The sequence below is a fragment of the Pelmatolapia mariae genome, linkage group LG2 (genome assembly GCF_036321145.2).
Source record: "Pelmatolapia mariae isolate MD_Pm_ZW linkage group LG2, Pm_UMD_F_2, whole genome shotgun sequence".
Lineage (NCBI taxonomy): Eukaryota > Metazoa > Chordata > Actinopteri > Cichliformes > Cichlidae > Pelmatolapia > Pelmatolapia mariae.
Window position 1 is genome coordinate 21,423,210 of NC_086228.1, and position 23,060 is coordinate 21,446,269.

Below are 23,060 nucleotides of genomic sequence, written 5' to 3' on the forward strand. Positions count from 1 at the left end.
CTGTACTTCTTTTCTTTTCTGTTTTTTGCTTGTTCATTTTATGAAAATTTAGTGTACAGTATGAACCCACAATGTTTTGTCAAATGATGCTGATGATCTGCATACATATATATATATATATATATATATATATATATAGTTGTAGGTTATTTGTCTAACGAGTGCTCTGGCATGCAAGTGCAGTTTGCTTGTCAAGTAAGCCACAAATTGCTTGCAATCAGCAAAGTTTTGCTACTTACTTAATACATATACATATATTAAGGGTAACTCACCCAGATAATGAGCACATTGAGTTGTGTGTCGTGACGCATTATTCTATGTGAGATTTTCACATGAAAATTGTGTGCCTGTCAAAAATCTACTCATTTGTTAATTAGCTGAAATGAAAACAAAAAAGTTTCATTATTGCGTAATACTGGAATTAAGAATATTTTCCTAGCACACAATATGGGTATTTGTATTTGAAAATATGTGGCAATGAGTATTTATTTGCTTCCACTATGACAAACCTAGGATGATTTTACAAAAGTAGGTGTACAAAGAAAGTGCTTCTTTGATTTTCTTTTCTTTTTTTTTTACACATAAATGCCACTTACATTCTTTCTTTATGTTGTCACCTCAGATGAGTTCAGTAAAACTCCTACGGCCACGTCTCAACGGCATTCTGTTCAAGCTGACGTTTGAGGAGCAGGTGAATAACATCCGACCCGACATCATGAATGTGACATTTGCTTGTGAGGAGGTGAAGAAGAGTGAAGGTTTTAGCAAACTCCTGGAGTTGGTTTTGCTGGTTGGCAATTACATGAATGCCGGCTCAAGAAACGCCCAAACCTTCGGTTTCAACGTCAGCTTCCTTTGCAAGGTAACGTAAACAGCACACATTTAAAAAAACAAAACATGTTGGTTAAATGTCTAAAATGAGAACAGAAATGAAAATGAAAGGTGAAATTTAATAACTGTAACTGTATCACGTGATTTTCAGCTAAAGGATGGCAGATTTATAAGAACATAAGGGAGTTAACTAATTAATTCAGAATCATTAAATCAGCATTTTTTTCACAGTTTCGTCATATTTTAACATTAAAGATGATTCAAAAAGTATTGATCTGATTTTACGTTTTAAGTGATCCCAATTTGTACAAAAATTCAGTACCCCCTGATGTTTATGCTGCACTTCTCCTCCAAGTTAGTAGCGGCCAGGTAGTTTTTTGCATACTTGCTGACAGACAAACAAACAGCAACATTTTCCCTCCACCTCAGCTTTCACCTTGGAGGAGGAAAAATGTTTCAATAGACAAAATAACACAAACACTGGGAGGTATGAAGCTGCCAGCAAAGGCTACATCTGTGTTCACTGCCAGGTAAAATCACAGCGTCCAAAGGTGTGAAAGAGAAGACTGGCAGCCAAGCACACACACTTACAAAAGCACAACAAAGCCATCAGCCCCATAGCCGAAACAGCTAGGGTTAGTCATGATACCATGAATGTGGGATTTCAACTTTTGATTATAAAATAATACCACAAGAGGAAAGTTGCTCTTAAAGTAGCAGGTTGAAGTACATTTGTTATTGTACATGATTGATTGACATAAGTAATCACCCAATATTCTAGGCTAAAATGGAAAATATTGCAATATTTATAATAATATATAAATTTAGTTAAATACAGACACATATACACAGACTTTCTGCACATCTGTGAATGTACTATAATAGCTTCTAATTTGCTCTTCTTTGTCGTTTCTAAAATGTCATGATCTGTTCTTATTTGTTATGCAACTAAAGTCAGCTTTTTAAGGAGTTTTCATATTCCCAACTCAAACTCTTACATAGTAGAAGAAGGGGAAACTCTTTTCAGCTGCTCCCTTGTCACAATGGGTCACCACAGCGGGTAGTTTTGTGTGTTTGATTTGACAGATTTTTTTGCCGGATGCCCTTCCTGACACAGCCGCAAAGGGGTTTTGTCTCTCTGACTAGAAGTGAATCAGCAAGCTTTTGTTTACCAAAAATATTTGTAATCTACTATAATATCAAACCACTAATGATTCTATACTTACGCAAAAACAAAAAGTACGGAACAAAAGAAATACGCTGACATATATTACACACATAAATGCATAAAAGAAGGAACAAAGACTCCAACCAAAAAATTCTCTTTTTTTTCTTCCTTTAATTTAGGTTTATCTGATAATAAAACTAATAAAATAGTTAATGGGGGATGTTTTGAGACCTTGTGGGGGTGGTAAAGAATGGACAAACCTCCCCTTGTGGTTAGCAATCTTGCACTGGTGAAAAACAATCAAATAATATTTCAAATATATGTTTTGGGCATTTTATTCTGTTTAGTTTTATTTTTTGTCAAACTACTGTTTGCTAGCTGTGCTTCAGCTTTTTAAAAAAAAAAATAGAAAAAATGAAAAAAAAATAGAGCTGATGTATTCTGATGATCTCTCACTTCATATGTTTTTTTCATATTAGAGAACTATGCATGAATTATAAAGCCACCCCATTCTGCATGTATCTGAAGTTAGCAATCCTCCAGATTTTTTGTACAGCAAGAGCTTTTCTATGGTGGATGTAGTGTACTGTACGTTTGGTATTCCTGCAAGCTGACTAAATCAGTGTGGAATATCAGTGTAGAGCCTGGTAACGCCTCAGGGGGCTGATTGGCCATTATTGATGGACAAGGAAAAAAAGTCTGCTTTCTCACTTTAGTCAATCAAGTAAATGGCCTCCTAGGTGGCAGGTCCGGGGTACCTAATGGGCTCATCATGGAGGAGGTTGATGATGGGAATAAGCAGCAAGAGGAAAGGCACAGGCTGACCCACCTTCACCTTCCACCTCTTGACTCCCCTGGTTCAATCTCCTATCACTGATATCCTGGTCACATATATTAAGCAAGCTGAAATTCTGCTCCAGGGTTGCAAGAAGTTTAGTAATTATATTGCTCAAAGAATACCTGTATTATAGTAAATACTTTAAAAGCAAAATTCGACAAAGCATGATCATTCAGACTATAGAAAGAGAATGTTTGCATCTTTAAATGTATGTTATACGTGTATAAATACTGCATGAGTCAAAGAATATTTGTTCTTTCAAATAAAGAACACCTGGTAATGATCATGTTTGACTTAAGCCAGACGTAACAGGATGTCTAGCAGGCACTTGACTTGGTAGAATGGAGTCATCTACCCGACAGTTCTGACCTTGTAAAAAAATACAGTATTTCTACAGGAATTACTGGGTTTTTTTATAGAATTACTAGTGTCTTTAAACACCAAAGCACAAGCATTTATATTGGAGTTGAGGAAACCTTACATTTTAGTGTAGTGTGCATTTGCAGAGCTTTTTTTCTCAGCAGCTGCGTGTACTTTTATGTTCAAATGCCACTTTTGCTTTTTTTCTCTGTTTCTTATGATCCGGTGTAATATTTAGTTGTATGAGTAATCATGCAATATATTTGTCTTTTGAGCTGCTCCATCTGCAGGAGTTAAATTGAGCAATCAAGGGCCGACAGTCCTCTGTTAATGTGAGGGTTCTATATTCCCACTGCCACTTTTTCTGTTATCAGTTTTTCTGTTGTTTTCATTTATTTATTTCCGATCTACATATTTAAGTGGAAACTTGTTTGCACGAGATATGTCCTGCTACTCTTAGTTCTCATGTATATGCACTTCTGAAGGATTTCAAATTGTGTTACTTCAAATCAGGTTTTGTTATGAAAGACTGAACAGTAGAACTGTTCAGAATTTGCTTTCAACAACACAATAATGAAGCTTTTTTCAATCTGTTTCAAATGAAAAGATTTGTCTAAAATAGTGACATGTATTTACACTTCATTCAGTTCTGAGTAGTTACTGTATTGTACGAAATATCTTATTTGGGTAGTTTAAAAAAACGCATCTAAGACAACAGTTAAGATATCCTAGGAGACACTCCTCAGCTTGGAGCTCTGACAGTAAAAGTCACTTTTAGTACTGACTTTCAAATATCCAGTGCAAGGCATGGACTGAGATTAAAATGGCTCTGAACTTTGACATGTGCCCAGGCACCGCACAACCCCTGACACAGTTCTCACGATACCTCAAAGCTGCATTGACTAAAAATCCTGATGTAAAATAATGTGAGAGTAACATCAGCACCTTGGGCTTTATACAAAGTCCTTCTGCCCTTATAGAGGCCCTCAGCAGGATGTGTTACTACTACCAACGACTCCTTCTGTATTGTAGCGTTCTCTCTTTAAGATACAGTATACTTGCAACCATACATGACTCATCTTGTAGGGTTTTCTTTGTTTATTTTTTTAGTACTTAACATGGCACTGTAGTGCTTTTTTTTCTTTTTTTCTTTTTTTCATTTAACTCTACAATTATCATTGAAGTAGTACAATTTATTTGGATTTTTTTTTTCATTTCAGTAAAGCAGCTACATTGGGCTATCTAGAATTTTGCTTGTTCTAAGGATTCAGTCTTATTATGTCAGAGAAAATTCACCTTACAATGCTAATCATGCTTCCAGATTCATCAGCCCCATTGTTACAGGTGTATGAACTCGAGCACGTAGCCGTGCTCTGCCTTTATAAATGTTTGTGAAGAAAGGGGTCCTTCTGAAAGGTTCACTGAATTTGAGTGTGGCACTGTAATAGCATGACCATTTATGAAATTTCTTCCCTCCTATCATTCCATAATGACAGCTCCTGATGCACTTCAGGAGAAGTGCATCAGGAGCTGCAAATATTTTTAGATGCATACATCTAAAAATATACAGAACTATCAGTTTAACACCTTACAGACAACCACAACAAACTTTATTTATAGAGCACATTTAAAAACCAGTGGTATACCAAAGTGCTTAACATACGAGAGGGTCAGATATAAGTAAAAGAGAAAGATGAAGGCCATGGCAAAGTACCAAACATGCTAGCCAGTTAATGGCAGTAAAAACACAGAAACAAAATTGATACCACAAAAGTCTGTAGTAGTGCTGCAAAAAAAGCAACTGTGTGCACAGGAAGAAATATTTAGATGCCAGACAAGAAAGAACAAACCCATTTGAGAAAAATGAAAATAATCTGCACGCTGTTTGTCTTCTGTTAAATAATTTAAACCCTAAAATATTTTTAAAGACAACATTTATATCCTCTACACGTTTACTACTGCTAGAAAATTATGGGCTCAGTCAAACACTCAATACTCTTATTTTGAAAAGATGCATATGAGTGTTATTTGTGTATAATAAATATGAAGTTATGAATATAAAGTGGCGGATAATGAGAGATGCTTTGCATGGTCTTCAGATGACAGGCAGTCTTCTGTCTCTGTGACAACTTCTACCCTGTGGGAAAAGCAAAACAAGGAGATGTGTGATAAAACAGTTAAAGTGTCCAAATACTTTAGATCGATAAGTGAATGATAGAATGATAGAACAACCTGTTGCAGAGATATTGAAGCGGTGGCTTGTGACTCATATATAATTTGCCGTCAAAAATATAAACCTAGACTGCTGTTTTATTGAGTCACATATTTTTGATCTAGATGTGTGTGGGTGGATAATTGAATAAACAGAATAATAAAGAATAACTGAAGATGTACTCTTTGTTTCCATTACTGACTCTGTTACATCGAATGAACAAAAAGTCAAATTCACAGACGTAGAAGGCTGAGAAACCGCAGTGCTCACCAGCCTAAAAAGCAAACAGAACATGTTGATAGACATTTATGTATTCACCAGTTGTAATGTTACAGAGTCACAAGTGTTACCACCAGAAGGGATTTTCATGTTATCATTGTGTTAGAGACGTGTTATAATCACAAATATAAACAGTGAGGAACACATTCACATTTCAGCATGGTTTACCTCCTGGCTGCGTTTGACCAAACTCCTAATGAAACCTTCTTCTAAATTATTATTATTATTATTTTTTAAAATGACATCTATTACCAGCTACAGTCAGCGTTGACCAGTTATCAGACAATACCAGATGGAAGATCATCTTACTTTTTAGTGGTGATAATGTCTGATATCTGAAATAGAATAAACAAAATGTGTCCCTCAGTCTTGTTGAAACTGATACAATAAAGAAAAACAATACAATGCAATTTTATAGGTCTGTGATTACCCCAGATAAGGATCATTTTTTATTATTATTATTATTATATTTTAAGTGTCTCATATTACATATTACTAATCTTAGAAGTTTCTCTTCTCTGCGCAGTAATAACAGTTTGGCAATATGACAATAAACCAATTAAAATTCCATGAAATTCAGTTGTGATTAGCGAAACGATGATTGATCCTCTTCTAATGACAACAGCGTCGCTTTGCCTGTTCTTTTCCCTAAATGTGTGCGCATGAGCACACGTGTTTCCATGCGTACATGTGTGGGCATGTCCAACTGCAGGCTGTTTACAGGATGGATATTATCAGTATGAGTACACTGAGGTGGGCTGTGCTAATTAGCTTTCCCAGCATGCCATTCAAACAGCATAGCAATCACAGTGGGCAATGAATATGGAACAAGTTCTCTATGCACTGATGTGAAGAATCCAAGCTTCAGCTTATGAACAGACTCACACACACTTGGCAAATACAGTACATTACTTTTGTTCAAACTTTCCTGCTCCCACGATTTATTCTCAGGGGAGTGGGGTTATTATTTGTGTATATACTGTACATGCATATGTGTGTCCTTATCTGTTTTTGTTTAGTCTTCAGTAATTGGTTGCACATTTTGGGGGGTCTCATTTATTTTACCTTCTCCCTATGTATTGTAATCAGTGCGAGTTGGAGTTCTCCAGAATTTGGGCTTTTGGCTTGTTAGGAACTAATTTTGTTGAATGTACAGCAACAACCCCCAGAGAAATCCCTCTTGTGTTTCTGAGTAAACAATTATGTTTAACATTGTCAGTGTGGCTATGGACAATAAAATATAATGTAGAGATACAATACATTGATCCCACGAAATCTATTGTTTTAGCAAATTTCTAATTTAGCCACACTTCCACTCTCTTTCTCTAAAGCACATATTACTAGTTGCATTATTATTACCATGCAGTTGGTCCAAAATGACGGCCAATGCTTTGTGTATATTAACAGGAACACATAAAAACTGCTTTTAAGTAAAAGGGCCATTCCTATCATAGTCTTCAGTGATATAAATAAGGATTGTGGAAGTCTTTGTTTTTGCCAAAATGTTGTGATGAAAAACACTTTCCTCTTTTCAAAGCTTGCCTACATCGACTCAATTTTAATTAAAATTCACATGATTATTTAAGGAAGCAGGCATATCAAGCCGCAGATGTTCCAGACCTGAATGAGGGAAAAGACCATGCTTAAAAACTTATAACAGTCACTGATTTTAAGTGAAAAGAGCGCCTCGTATTGAGGATTGAAAAAAAAAACTTTGGTTTGACAACATGTACCTTCATTGAGAAAATGAAGGGACATTGTTTTCCTCAAGTAAATGAGTCTAAACATCTGTGATTTTTTTTTCTCCTTCTTTTTCAGCTCCGAGACACTAAATCTGTCAGTCAGAATACAACACTTCTTCATTTCCTGGCTGAGAAGTGCGAAGAGAGCTATTCTGAAATTTTGAGGTTTCCAGATGAACTAGAGCATGTGGAAAACGCTAGCAAAGGTACGTCTGTCTGCCTGTATAGTATGTCTCAAGACTTTCCCAGTCACAGACCAGTTTGCTAATACCACTATAGACATCTTCACTGTGCTATTACCACAGCACATCTTAAAGTGGAGTGGAATTGGCAACCATCTAGATATCAATGTATTTTATAGTTTAACCAGTTTAAAAATATCCCCTATGTTGTATGTTCTTATAGTCTCTTACTTTTGTGAGCATTATGGTAGCTCATACTGAGTTAAAATTATGTAATTAAAGTAGTATAATTAAAGTACTGTATGGACACTTATACATTTCATCCTTGGACGACAGCCGGTACTCTGTCTCTGTGACAGGAATAGAGTTGTTTGTCTGACCACACTGTCATTCAGCCTGTCAATAAACTAATTCCACTTTAATTCTATTCTCAAGCAATTGGTGGAATCCCTGCAGGCTTATTTACTTTGTTAGTCTCGTAATTGGTTATTTAATCTAATTCAACTAATTATGTACTTGACTGGGACTGCCAGCCATTGTGTAAGTGGGCTGAATAGTCTTCAACCGCTGCATATATTAAGATGTCCATGTGCACACATTTTGAATTGTATCAACTTTGTCATTTCATGGAAATGAATTATTCAAGGAGAAACCAATTAGTTGTGTGAGACCAGTAAATAAATGCCTCTTGGAAAAAAAAACAAACTTCAGGATCTATTTAAGAAGTAGGGATGCAAAAAGCGGTTTACTCGGCATCTCACTTACACCACATACTGTCCATTCATCAATCATCCCGTATAGTACATTACACTGGATTTTCAAGCAGGAGGTCTCCCGTTCACGTTTTTACACAAAATGTGCTAATGTAACTGCAGGTCATCGTAGTCAAAATGTTATCTTTATTTTTGTATTTGTGCATGTGTATTATTTGATATATGTTATAGTATTTATAACAAGCTCAGAAACCACAAAAATTGAAACATCTCTTGTTTTAATCAGTAAAAAAGCTCTAAAGCTGACAGTACCTGCACTTTTGGCTTGGATGACATTAACAGTTTTTACACCCACTAGTTTGATTTTAATGTATTGTTGTTGCCTACTTTCAGATGAAGTTCACAAATGGTTAAACAGTTATGGTAACAAGAGCACAGTTGGTAATGTTCCTCAGGGACGTATTAGGTCCCTGAAGGTTAATTGCTTGACACTATTTCCTGATCTTTTACAAGGTTTTGGTCTCCTTTTAGGCAAACTGACTATAGAAAATGTATTAAAATGGTTTATTCATCTTAATGCACATTGTACACTCTAACTGTTTAATATAAAATCAGAACTACTTTCACATTTATTGAAAGCTCTTTTTCATTACTTGAGCCGCTTACTGTTTAATGATTTATTGATATAAACATCCATGGAAAAAAAAATTATGTTATTTTTTCTTTGGAAACCTTTTGGCTTTGTTTGAATTGTCATATTAAGTATATACAATGTAATTAGCATTTACCATAAAACAACAGACCAACCAAATAAAGTAATTTCATATAGAGTAATATGGAACACGCAGTTGCACAGATGACCTTCATCCTCTCCTAAATATATATATTTATTATTTCTTACAGTAAATCTCAGGTGTACAAGCATATGATTTCTGATTGTAAATTGTTAGAGGCTTTTAGAGAGCGGCTGATTTAAAGTGACGTAGGGAGTGATGTGTGACATGAACGTATAATGAATACACTGGTTTAAAAGTACAGTTAATAAGCCTCATTCATAAGGGCAATCAATCCTGTCTAATTTCAGTAGGAAATCATAGTTTATTTTGTTTTCTTGATTAGCTACTTTAGTGTTCTCTAGTCTACAGGGTTTCTCAAAAATTACAGTACCGCAACACCACTGAGTTATCGTGTCAGACTGTGCAGCTTATTCGATTAGTTTCGCTGCCAGTCGTAGTCCAGTCTGTTTGTTTTTAAAAGCTTGGGTTACCCAAAAAGGCAGTTCTATGTTTTTATACCTTATAGGCTGTCTTGATAGGAGGAATGTGTGTGCCATAATGGAGATTAGAGGGTAACAATAACTAAGTCCAGCATATGTGAATGTTCTCAACGGAGACCCTTCATTCCTCATAGGATTCAGCTATTTTCAAAGCTTACCTCTGTAAAGGTCAATTTTAATTAAAATCCACGATTATTTAAGAAGGCAGGGGCAGCAAGTTGCAAATGTTCCAGATCTCAATGAGGGAAAGGCTCCTCCTTTTCCACCCTTAAGCAGTTCACTGTGGACATATAGTTTTAAAGAAATGTTACTATGAAACATGTGAACTTTTAGTAAAATAAGTACCACACTTGACATTTTACTTTATTATGCTATCCAAATGACAATCAGGCTTAATCAAACGTTCTTCAACATTAACAATAACAAAAAAAAACTATGGCACTGGCTAAATTATTTGCTTCTGTAATTTCAAAATTAACTGTTCTCTGTTCAGCAAAAGGGTACTTCACAACAAAATGGTAGCAAAATGATCAGTTTGTCTTAAAAAATAACTATATTTTTCATTAGGTATGTGGCATAGCAGTTCTCCTTAAACAATGTGTCACATGTTTTAATGAGGACCCAAATGCAGATGCTAGGAGAATGAACTTAATGAAAGCAAGCCGATTAGTAAGGTTGCACAAAATCAAACGAAATAAAAAATGCAACATGAGACTCAGACTTTCACTAACAATAAACTGGGCAAAACTAAACACAAAGAACATGGAACATGGACGAGAACGATGGAGGTAGACCTGACAATCTGGCCAAAGGCAAGGGGAGACTGGGACAATATATACACAATAGGGTAATCAGGGAAGTGGAGGCAGCTGGGACAACAGGAGGAATAAATCAGTAACAAGAGGGAAGCAAAACTGAACACAATGCACATGAGACGAGGGTCTGTTAAAATAAAACAGGAAGTACTCAATCGCACTCAGACTGACTAAACACAGAGAGCGAGAGACACAGAGAGAGACAAGACGGGCTGGGGACGTCACAGGAGATAATTAAGCAATTACAGCAGGCAAGTGCTAATGAACGGTGCAATTTGTAAATGGGTTATACTCAAATATGAGATTGTCATGGTGGAAAGAGACACCTTTAGACCATGGCAAGAGTGAGCATAACACAAGCCACATGGTGGTCATCAGCAAAGTCTCTTTCTGGCAGATGTCTTGTAGCAAACAAGTGTTTCCAAATGGGCTCTCTAAGCTGCTCTGCAGAGGCACAAAAAACAGGCTAGGGTAAGGACTGGAAACGCAGTGGTTTGCCACTGAAACTTGAGTGCAGCAGACAAAAGTCAAGCTGACTTCCCTTCGAAAATGGAAGAGACCCAGCAGCTCCATGAGCTCAGAATTGGCAGAAATCAGTGAGACCCTGGTATACTTGCCTACAGTTCAGAGAAGTCTGCTCAAAAGGACCCTTTAGGGAGGATTTGTGGCCAGAAGAGCAATTCCTCAGTTACTGTTGCACCTATTTTTGAAAACACAAGAACTACGATACAGAAAAAATGCCCTCCCAAAAAATGTTCTGGAATGATGAGCCAAAATGTAAAATATTTGGCAGTTTGTCTGCTGAAGGACTTGAGGGCTCCAAAATAAAGCATGTCTGCAGGCAACTGTGAGATTCTTTGCACGATAGAACTTTTACTGGTCTTGTAAATCCTAAGCTCACAGGCAAATTCTTATCCATCACACAGTACCATCAAGGACACATCCGGCCAGGCACAAATTCATTCTGCAGCATGACAACAGCCTAAAACATGCAATCAGAGTTATACTGAACTGTTTTTGTGCACTAATAATATGGTTCCCAGAGAGCCCTTACATACTCTCAGATGTAAACATGCACGAAACACTTTGTCTATACCTTCTGCACTTTGTGTGAAATTAACTGTTCAGTTCATTACTTTCATATATGCGGACCCTGTTAGTGGGAATAACGCAAGGAAATACTGCTACATATTTTTCATTTAAATAAGTCTCACCACATAGTATTTTTTCACTTGTACTGCACAATACATTATATTCTTTACTGGTCTTCAGTAATTCTTTTAGTAATTCACAGGAGAAGGTGAATTATACAGATGAGTTACTGAATTTTAGAACTAGTTCCACTATGTGGAAAGCAGCAGTTTGGTAGCAGTTAACAAATACATTTCATGCCTGTTTTTCCCATAGGTACTCAATGAATAGCTTTTGTTTCCAGAATAATATACTGTAGGTCCTTGGTCATAGATGTGTATATGAATGTTACTTATCAAATCTATTCAGTTGTCAGTGGCAGATATTTAAGTATCAGTGTTTCCTTTGGGATTCTGTATTTACTTGTACTGTGAGAGGAAGCGCTTAAAACAAACAAAATATAAGCACAATCGTAATGGCGTGCACAACATTCAATAGTGCAATACTACATTTTCTTTAATCACCTCAGCTCCTCCGTGGTCACCATAATTATTTTTGATAAATCTTTCAGAATCAAACATTTTAAATGTATTTTGACTAATAAGATTTTAGTACAGGACAAAGCACCAGCCTTTGGCAGAATATTGATAAAGCCACTGTGATTCATTTGTGCATTCTTGGTGAAAACAGCCAAGAAAGTTCTACTTTTTGAGAAATTACATGTCCAAAGGACTTCATATTGTTGATTCATAATCTGTTATAACATGACTATAATTAACTTGTTTGTTTAGATTTGCACAGACTGGCACAAACAATATACAGTACACAAGAGTGAGACTAATTCAAATAGATTTGTATGATTTTATTTTCAGACTATTCTTTCAATATTATTCTAGTCAAATAGGATGGCAAACTAATGATGCTGCGATTTTTGCACAACGTTTGGTAGTATTTCCTACAGGCATTAATAATTCAGCATGCCATCATACGGTCTGATTCATTGAATGCTCAAACTAAGTAATTAATGTGAACTGTGGCAGTATTGCAGTAGACTGTGGAACAGGATAGGCAAACCATTAATGTGCATTACAAAAAACATCAAATAAAGTGACTTGGTTACTGATTTTGGTAAACCTTTAGTTTGACTACAGTACATTTACTTTCATTTAATGGTTATATTTGTGTGCATTTGATTAATAGTTTGTTTTAGGTTGCCCCTTTGATAATAATCCTACTGTAGTTAGCTGCATGAGCTGTGGAAAGTGTAAGTTGTGGCTGCAAGGTTTTTTACTCAAACAATGTAAATGCTCAAAATTTCAGCAGCTGTATTAATAATTCAGCTGCCCAGCACACACAGTGGAATCCTGGCTTGTTCTTCAACATAAAGAAGCATTCTAGGCAAATCTTCTTCTAGGATGATACACAGCCCTAGACTGTGGGCAATACTGAGGCTAGATAGGCGTTCTGTGTATAAACTGTATATCCTTTCATTTATAAGTATATTATTGAGTGTTGAAACTCTAATCATTTGAAATGTAGCGATAGAGTCTATTATTTTCATACCCCTGACCCCATCTTAACAGGAGTGGCAATGGCTGGAGAGAAGTGTCATTGGCCAATTTGCCTTGTTAAATTCCCCCAGAGATGAATATGTGGGGCCTGACAATGGGAACTAAGTCTGTGTGGTGATTCCACTCAATCAGTGGTGCACTGACAATCTGTCTTGACAATCCGGGAAAAGAGGAAATATGACACAAATGTTCTCATAAATCTATTTAGTATAAGGCATAGCCAAGGGCAAAGTACTTTGGAGCCTGTGAGAGGGAAAATGGAGAATGAGGGGAGAAAAAAAAAAGATGAACTCTGAGGATATTAATACCGCTGTGAATATATCTATTATCCACATTCATTTCAAGGCACTGCAGCATAATAAAGCAGTGCCCATTTCCCATTTAAACTCAGAGCAGTACTTGGCTCTGTATTACGTAGACAAAATGCCTTTCTCGATATGGTGGGACACAGAAAGGATCATTTGTCTTTTAGTTTTTGTGCAGTTGCATAGAATCATTGGGTTGAGAAGATATTCCCCCCTTGCCAGTCCAGGAATGGGAGGGTATCTTACTGAAGTCAGCTGCAGAAACTTGAGGAATGTGAAGAATAGACATTATTCATATCAAATAAGTACTGCTACAATAGACAAAAAGCTTATTTATTTCTCTTTTTGGCCAAGAGACTTGCTTGTCGTTATTAGAAACCCAACTTGACTTATGCCAACAGACAGACAGACAGACAGACAGATAGACAGATAGATAGATAGATCACTTGCTCTTTTAAACGATGAAGTAACCCATGCAGTGTTAAAGTGATAGTACTCCTGTGTAAGAAACATAGACCCATTTACCTGGTTTTGGAGCTGCATTTGTTATCAGGTCTGTTTTCCTTGTGGGTACCTTGTTCAGCACCAAATAGGCATTCCCCAGTTTTGTCATCAGTTCTACTTTTTTTCTGTTTTGTGTGGTGCATTTGCATGGGATAAGGAAAGACAGTGTTATACTCACACTCAGATAGGATTTCAGGGCAATATTAATTTGATTAGCACATTATAATTATATTCTAATAATATTCATCAAATGGAACTAAAATGAAATGGGTCATTTGGCAAATTTTCACTTGTATTTTAGGCACTTTTTGTTCTTTATTTAATATATAATAGACTATAAAGATGCAGATTTGTGCTTATTATTGCTCTCATACAACACCTCAGTGTTGTATAAGATTGTTATCAGTATTATTATGGACATGGCAGATTCACATGCTAATAAGTACATAACCTCTGAAAATGTTAGAAACTACTAAAGGTCTCCAGGTAATACTAGGTTGGATGAGTCTTGAGCCACCCCAAGCAGTGAAAAACAACAACAGTAATCTATTTCACAGACAGTTAAATCTTCCTTTGTAGATTTGTAGGCACACTTTTCATTCTTGCTTAAAAGTAATTGAATGACAGTCTGACTTAGGTGCATATTAATATTCTCAATGGGATTTCCATTTGCCTTTTAATCATGAGAGTTAATAGGGTGTAGTATGGGGCTCATAGAAGTGGAGCATTTCGACGCTGTTGTAATTTATAAAGTGGCAAATTGTCGAATCTAAAGAAACTTTTTAATATCTATTTTAACATGTAATTAATGTGATTTATACAGTTGTTTTGCAAAGAGTATCATTTTAATTTACAAGCTTTGGTAAACTGTCCACAAGAGCTGAATTCCTTTGGGATGCCTCCGGCTATAGAGAAGCTGGTCATGACTTTGGAAACTTTGAAGGTAGAAGCACCTGATCTCTAAGGAACATAACCTCGGTCCTTGATGGAGATTCACCTACCAGTGGTACATTGACCTAGAGTGCACACCTGAGACAACAGTAGACTGGCTTTGTCTTTGTACTTATAAATCCTAACCAAAGGGTGGTTTTAAACCCCTTTGAACATCTATAGAAACACTGAAGATTTCAGCTCACTGATGCTGTCTACAAGGAAAAAGGGAGAGGAAGTGGCCTACTCCTGACACGCAGAGCTGATAGAAACATTGTGCACACCAAGATGACTGACTTGAGTCACATTTTTCGTTTGCTTTTTAGTAAATCTCCCATCACACTTAAATGATGAAAACCTGTTCCTATTTAGAACCAAAACACACATTAGCTGATTGACAACCTTTCTTCATTTTGAAGTACGAATTGAGGAAATGTTGTTTAAGAACTATTTGAAAAGAGGTAATTTTATTATTGAATAAATATTCTTTAGTGCTATACAAATAACTACAGCCTTGGGAGTCCTGAAAGTTGCATTAAACTAGACATAAATAGTGTATTTTTAAAGACCATAGCAGGAATGCTTTCATTATTTGCATCCTTAGCCATCAACTTTATGCCATGATAACTGTAAAAAATAAGATAGTTTGCTGCATTATAAATACTAAATGCACATTTTTGATTTAAACATGTGATACACACCGATATCAATATCAAGTACACTTGACCAGTAGTCATCTTAACAGCCACCATGACTAGAAATGGAAACAATTTTCTTACTTGTTGCTGAGAGTATACCCTTCCCTGGACCTGAAAGTAATAGAGGAGGATCAGCGAGGCCAGCAGTGTAAATGGACAGTCTGTCATGAAGAATATTAGGAACAGGAAACAGACCTGTCTAGCTCCACCAGCACAGGATGAGTGATGAGCTCTAGAGAGTTTTCTTTTTTCTGCGCTCACTTCATGGTGGATGAGTAGTTCATTGTAAGAGCAAAACAACTATTCTCTTTCTTCATTTTTTTTGTTCTTTTTATTTTTTCTGTCCATCTCCCTTTCCCTCCACCTCTGATTTCTTACATCACCACTTTGGCCAGTGAGTATGAATGTAGACAGAGATAGACACATGCAGGGAGGCCAGCAGCCCTGCTTAGCATCAGGCTTCAGTCTGTGACAGGAGAATTCAATGAGAGCTGACAATGAGACCAGGAATGAGAATAATGCTTTTTGCCAGTCTAGAAATTCAGGCTGTCGCAGTAGACCATTTTCAATGCTGGGAGTGTTCCAATAGCTGAGGTGAACAAGGAAGCTCCATTTAAAAAAACTAGATTTTTCTATACTAACACAGCAAGAACCATTCATTCCTTAAGATTAAAATAATCATAACATAATTACAATAATTTAATATCTGAGAAGATAATATTGCACAATTATTGTTATAATGACATATTTTTTCCTCAAAAAATGTACATGATTTTTTAATAGAAAATATAATTTACTGCTTTTGCAGATCTCTGTTTCATTTATATATATATATGTTAAGGACTGCAGGCCTTCATAGTATTTATGTACCACAACATCATTTTTAGAGGTGAGGCAGTGTTTGTTTGCAAGATAGCCCTACAGTTGACCATTTACTAATTGCACTAGTATGTGGAACTTCAAGTATGTAGGAAATGCTCCAGTACCACTCAGATAAATGTTACAATATACTGTACTCCTCAGAGATTTCGGTCTCCATGTAGCAGTTTCATGAAGTCATTACAATGCTCGACATTTCCATTGACTCCGAATATTATCACAAAGCTTGATTTATATGGTATGCATTGTGCAATGACAAAAGCATATGACACGATGCATTTGACCTGTCATAACAAGGTTTAAGCAACAGAACTAAGAAGTCATTGACAGGACTTTTTACTAAACATTGGGGAACTTTGAAGTTGTTTTTCATCTAGAGAATTGTGATAGCATGTCTGTCAGGCTATTCTGATAAGAAAGATGATGACGATTGTTGTACAAATGAGCCGGAAATTGAGTTTTCTCTGAGGTGATCCCTGCACTCTCCTGATAAGGCCCTGTTGCAACATTACAATAACAAGTGCAAGGATTTGTGATATTAACTGACTGAAAGAGCATAATCCACAGTACAATATGCCCACCCAGTTAAGGATTTATGTTATGTGCTTGTGTGATGCTTCAGTGGTAAGGTCTATATTTAATAGGCTAAGCTTGCCAAATAGGTATGACACTATTGTTCAATAGTCATTTTAGCATCAATGCATTTACTTTTTATTTACCCAGTCATTTACTTTTAGTTCAAAAACTGGAATATAAAATTTTATTTTTGATGCCCAGACTGTTGAACACTTCACTTCTAAATACGGTGTGGAGAAAAGTATTTTTCATTTGGATTCAGAAGTCAACTTATAATAATCTAACACAGAAAACAGTGTTTTTATAGCCGAATGCCACAAACGACTTTGAAAAACAGGATAATGTCAAACAAAATAGCAGAGTGCTAATAATTTTACACAAGGACAATCAGTGATTAATTAATATCAGGCAAATTTTATACCCAATTCCAGAGATTTTTTTTCTGAATGTCAGGAAGCAACTAACAAGCCACTTGTTGAAAGAACTTCAGATGTTCAAAAAGTTTGCTCAAAAATCATTTGTGCTTTAAATAAATGGGAAAATTAATTTCAAACTACACTTTTAATTGCAAATTTTCTGCCAGATGGGAATAGAGAAATTACTTCCAGTTTGTCACATATATGTTGCTATTAGGTCCGATAAGTCCGAAGCTTTTTCAAGTTCCGGACTTATCATAAATAGCCAGCAGAACATTTATAGCCTTTACCTATTGAGCTAATTCTAGTTCTCATTCTTGTTGTTTCACACGCAGGAATCACACCAGGACACGGAGGAAAAATACACACTATAACAGACATGCTATTTACCCAGAAAAGCAACACATAATTTACTGACTAGGTGGTCATTGCAGTAAAGTGCCTCTGTTTTGATCTCCATGCTTCACTGCATGCTCTGCCTCTATTGACCACTGTTTGAGAAAACGTGTCTTTGGATGAAATGCTGTCATAAGAATCTGAGCAGCTTTCGCCAACTCCTGTGTAATTGTGGGGGTGAGAATTGATTCTGGATTCTAAATTGAGTATTTTTTTTTATCGTGGGTTTTCATCAATATATAATATAAGAGCATAGGCAAACATGACAGTGCTACTCATTGGAGTCTTACTAGGCCCAGGGGAATAGATTCCTCTGTGTCCCTTTTAGTTAACACATGCCACTGCGGGAAGATTCCACCATCACTCCTTTTTTAATACACCTGAGAGGAACGAAGACATGGCAGTACATTTGCTGCCTATGTTGCAGCATTCACTGTATGTGTTACATTTAGGTCTACCAACATCGTGCTTATCTTCATCTGTCACCTTCCAGATGGTTGTTGCCACACATTTTCTTTATATTCTGCAAAATTGTGCACCAGTGACTTGATCATCATCATCATCATCATCATCATTTATTTATATAGCACTTTAAAAACACACCTGGTAGACAAAAGTGCTGTACAATACTAATATGCACATAGTAATAAAAAAACAAACAAACAAACAAAAAAAACAAAAAACAAATAAGAAATCAGTTACCCACAGAGTTAAAAGCCAAGGAATAAAAATAGGTTTTTAATAAAGACTTAAAAACTGGCACTGATGTAGCCTGTCTAATATGGAGAGGAAGGTTATTCCAAAGCATCAGCGCTGCAACAGAGAACGCTCGGTCTCCTCTAAGTTTCAGCCGTGACTTTGGGACCAAAAGCAGCAACTGCTCAGCTGACCGAAGGGAACGAGTGGGGACGTGGGGCTTCAACAAGTCAGACAAATAAACAGGTGCCAGACCATTTAGAGATTTAAAAACCAACTTGATGATGCTTTACAGCTGAAGTCTGAAGTATGGGGTTGGAATTTTCAACTGGATTGCCCCCTAACGTTGGACTTCCAACTTCCAACTCAGAACAGCTGCTTTTTTTCCCCGTGGTTTTCTAGAATCACTACTAGTGCACACCATTCAGAAGTTTACTCATCTCTGAGCTCTGACTCTAAGGCAAACAGAACGCAGCATTATAGCAGACTCAGCTATATCGTTGTGAACTAGTTTACAAGTTGGTAAATCATCCATTTTTCCTCATCTTGGCGTATAAAAGCAACTGCTGTTGTTGATCATATACTAGATAAATCCACTATCATATCAGAAACTGCTTCTTTTGTGCTGTATGAACTGTATTGTGTTTGTTTGGCTTTGAGATGTAAATCAGACCAATCTCCTCTAATTTTGTCCTCAGGCCTTGTGAAATGAGTTTAATTTAGCAGCAAGCCCTTTATTTAAAAAATAAATCTAACAGGTCCGCACGATGACCTTTCTCTTACATGTTGATGATTTACATTTTCCACCTTCTTTTTTTTTTTTTTTTACAGCTTTGTGATATGGAGTCACACTGTGCAATCCATATTCAAATATTATTTAAATCAGTTGCTCCACATTTGCATGTGAAATTGAGAATTTGAGGCCAGGTTGCCTGCATACTGAGCAGAGGGATAACCTTCATTGGAGATGGGGATGATATTGCAAATTAATGGGACAGGGTATTAATAATTGTCATGAAAAGGAGGTTCTATATTGCCCACCACCATAACAGAGTGTTTTCTTCCCATGTAATGAGTATGATATCATTTTCACCTCTTTTGCTTTCATCTCAGGAAATAATGATGCTCTCTTCAAATAAAGACAGTTATGGCGTCACTCTTTAGGACTGCATTCACTCTTTAGGACTGCATTAAACACAAGCTGGTGGCTTCCACGAAAAATGGCTTTCATATTTAGGGGTAGAATACAAAAACATAAATAAATCAACTTGCCTCAATTTTTCCCAGGAAAACAATATCATAGGTTGTCTGTGCAAGATATGAAGTAACATCATGTTTTAAAGTTTGGTGACCTTTAGTAGCTGTGTGAATTAGTGCATGTAAAATGTCCATTGGTGGGGTAGAACTTTGCACCCCAGTAACCAAGAAAGATATCTTTTATAATTTAACAAACAGTCGATGTAACTTAAACTGCAATCTGTTCCTAATCCTAATCAACACACAAGACAACATGCAAGAACTTCAAAGAGTGGGGTTCTGTGTGGGCAGTTCACACCTTTTGAGAGACTTCTTTTTCTTCTTTTGACTGTAGCTGGTTCTCCATATCTATAGCAGGTCGTTATCATGTTGCAGAAGGAATTTAGTGGTCAGTCACATGTCGACCCAATGGTACTGCATAATGGACAAGAATCTAAACACCAAGAGACTTTTTCCGTTATACTCCATATTTATTTATAGCATTATTATATGCCACTACTGTCTGTCTCTATAGATGGTGCATGACATAGTTCGAATAACCAAGGCATATGTATATAAAGATAACCATCTTTACAAGCCAATAATCCAATCAGCAAATTTCCTAATAGTTTGTTTATGATAAATTTTGCATGCACCAATGAGATAGGTGAAGAACAAGGTCAAGTACGTGAAATTTCTTTTCAGCTTCCACAACTAATCTGTAACCCAAGTTATTAAGCAAGCTGGTGCCTCAAAGTACTGGGTACTGGCAATCTACCTTAAAATTTCTGTGTTTGCTATTTAGGTATAGAAGATGACCTAAAATGTTTATTTTATTTCATTTTATTTGCATAGCTTAAAGCTATAGTTTCCTAAAGCTCTACTGTTCATTTGGGTTTATTCAATATTGTGTATTACAACTGATATATAATTTTCAAAGTCCATGCAAGTTGTAATCTACTATTTTGACCATGATTCAAATATCGTGATTGTAAAAATGTGAATACCTGTTTAATGGTCAGCTGCAATTCAGGTGTCTTGCTATCACCAGTTTTCCTCTCCTTTGCCTTGACATGGCATACCAGCTGAGACCTGCTCTTTACCGAAAGGTCTGTTTTTATTCCACCAAATGAAGCAGAGGTAAGAAGGGACAGAATCGATTGTTGCAGGCCAAATTGAACCTGTGTCGAGCTGCAGGCAGCCACAAGATAAAGCCTCTGACGCTGTCTGCTGTGTTTATCATCAGGTGGCCTTTTCTGTGTGTGCTATGCTGCGATTTTGATGTGTTAAGTCATAATAGGGGAGCCACCATTCTTTGGAGGGGCTGCCAATAAAATCTCAGACAGAGGGGATTATGTTTCATGTCAGCCCATTATTGTTTTCAGCTTCCCCTGTACACTTTTTTTCTTTACCTGGAGAGGCCTCTGCCTCAGTTTTGCAGCTTTCTGTTCTCCTCTGCCCTGCTTACCCTTTGTTTATATTAAGAATGAAAACTTTTAAAATGCAATGCTGCTAGTCTTCATTTTGACCAGTTAAGTATTATATAAGGGCATGTTCCTCACTGATTTCTTTTTCCGCTTTGAAATCCATCAGTCCAACTTAATCAAATACATGGTACAAACCTAAGTAATTCCAAATAGCTGAAGACACAGCAGTCCAATTCTGTTTTTCTGCTGGCTCTGTCCTCATTTAAACTGTTTGCATTTTTGTCAGAGAAAGCTTTGTTTATTGTCAAATTTAATATGCTTCCGCAGTAGAGTCTTTCAGCCTGCAATGACCCTTGCTAAAGGCCTTAAGAATCTCTTCTTCATTTTAGCCTGACTGGCTTTTGGTATCTCTGTTATCTAGGATGACCAACTGGATATTGTCCATCTCCATCCATCCATCCAGCCATCTATTTTCTTCCGCTTATCCTTATCAGGAATGTGGGGAATATTGTCAGTCTCTTCTCAAGAAAAGAAAATTGTAGTTATTCAGACAGAAAGTCTTATCAATGCATCCATCCATTTCTTTTGGACCTACATAAACTATATTGTCAAAAGTATTCACTCACTCATCTAACTCATTAAATTAAGGTGCTCCGATCACTCTCATAGCCACATGTGTATAAAATCAAGCATGCAGACTGCTTCTTTAAACCTTTGTGAAAGAATGGATCGCTCTCATGAGATCAGTGAATTCCTGCATGGTACCGTGATAGTATGCTACCTGTGTAACAAGTCCAGTCAGGAAATTTCCTTGCTGCTAAATATAGTGTTACTGGTATCATAGCAAAGTGGAAGCAACTGGAAATGATAGCAACTTAGCCACAAAGTGATAGGCCAGGTAAAATCATAGAGCACAGGTAACTGGCTGCTGAGGCATGGGTTCCCAACTTTCTGTAGAATCAATTGCTACAGACCTCCAGACTGGCCATCAGATTAGCTCAAGTGCGTGGGAACTTTACAGTACCAAATGCAATGCGTGGCGCAAGCACTGGTGCAAAGCACGTTACCACTGGGACTCTAGAGCAGTGGAGACTTGTTTTCTGGTACTGTACTTGTTTTACTGTGTTGTGCCATGAGTAATATTTGGTAGAGAGAGGAATATGGTGTGGGATTTTTTATGTGTTTATTTTTTTAAGTAATTGCGCTCAGCCACCTCCTAATTGTTGTAGTAACTGGTCGTATTAGGTTTTTGTCTGACACTATGTTAAATCACATGGAAAGAGGGAGCTATGCCAAAAATCTCCTTGTGATTGTTGGTCTCCATCAGATTGCCATAGTCCCCCATAGTTTACATGGAAGACATCAGGTTGCCTGCAAACCGTTGCCGACTACTGGCCAAGCTGTACTTAAACCTGAAAAAGTGAAAAGAAATCAACATCATCATCAGATGAACAGAAATCAAAAATACTTCCCTTCAAAGGTGTGCCTTACTGCTCCAATAAATGAAAAACATTCTTGTATGGTTTTAGGAACATTCAGCCGTTTAGGTCCTTGCACAGAAGCTTACCTGTACATAAATAAATACTGACTCTACAGCTGCCATGGCAACAGGATGGGTCTTTTTGAGCAGTTTTCTACTCAAGATATACACAAAGGTTCATTGCATGCTACTTTATAACATCATTTGTAAAGGTGATGCTGGTGCTTTGTGTTTACATTTGTTCGTCTGCCATGGTGTGTTATCTTATGCTGCTTGGTACTTGTCACCAGAATAACAACAAATTACCCGACCTAATGTAATGAAATTTTATGGAAAAGTGAAGCTTAGGCAATAAAGGAACCTATCAATATTTATTTAATATTTAGCTGCTTCCTTTAA

At 36.6% G+C, this 23,060-nt stretch overlaps 1 protein-coding gene across 7 annotated transcripts in view; it reads left to right on the forward strand.

Moving 5' to 3' along the window:
* diaph2 (diaphanous-related formin 2) overlaps positions 1 to 23,060 on the forward strand; it is a 350,677-nt gene that overhangs the window by 220,547 nt on the left and 107,070 nt on the right. For all 7 annotated transcript variants that reach the window (XM_063494477.1, XM_065469810.1, XM_065469812.1 and 4 more), the window contains 2 exons: positions 623 to 862; positions 7,507 to 7,636. In XM_063494477.1, the coding sequence (XP_063350547.1) occupies positions 623 to 862; positions 7,507 to 7,636 (370 nt within the window). The remainder of the gene's footprint in view (positions 1 to 622; positions 863 to 7,506; positions 7,637 to 23,060) is intronic.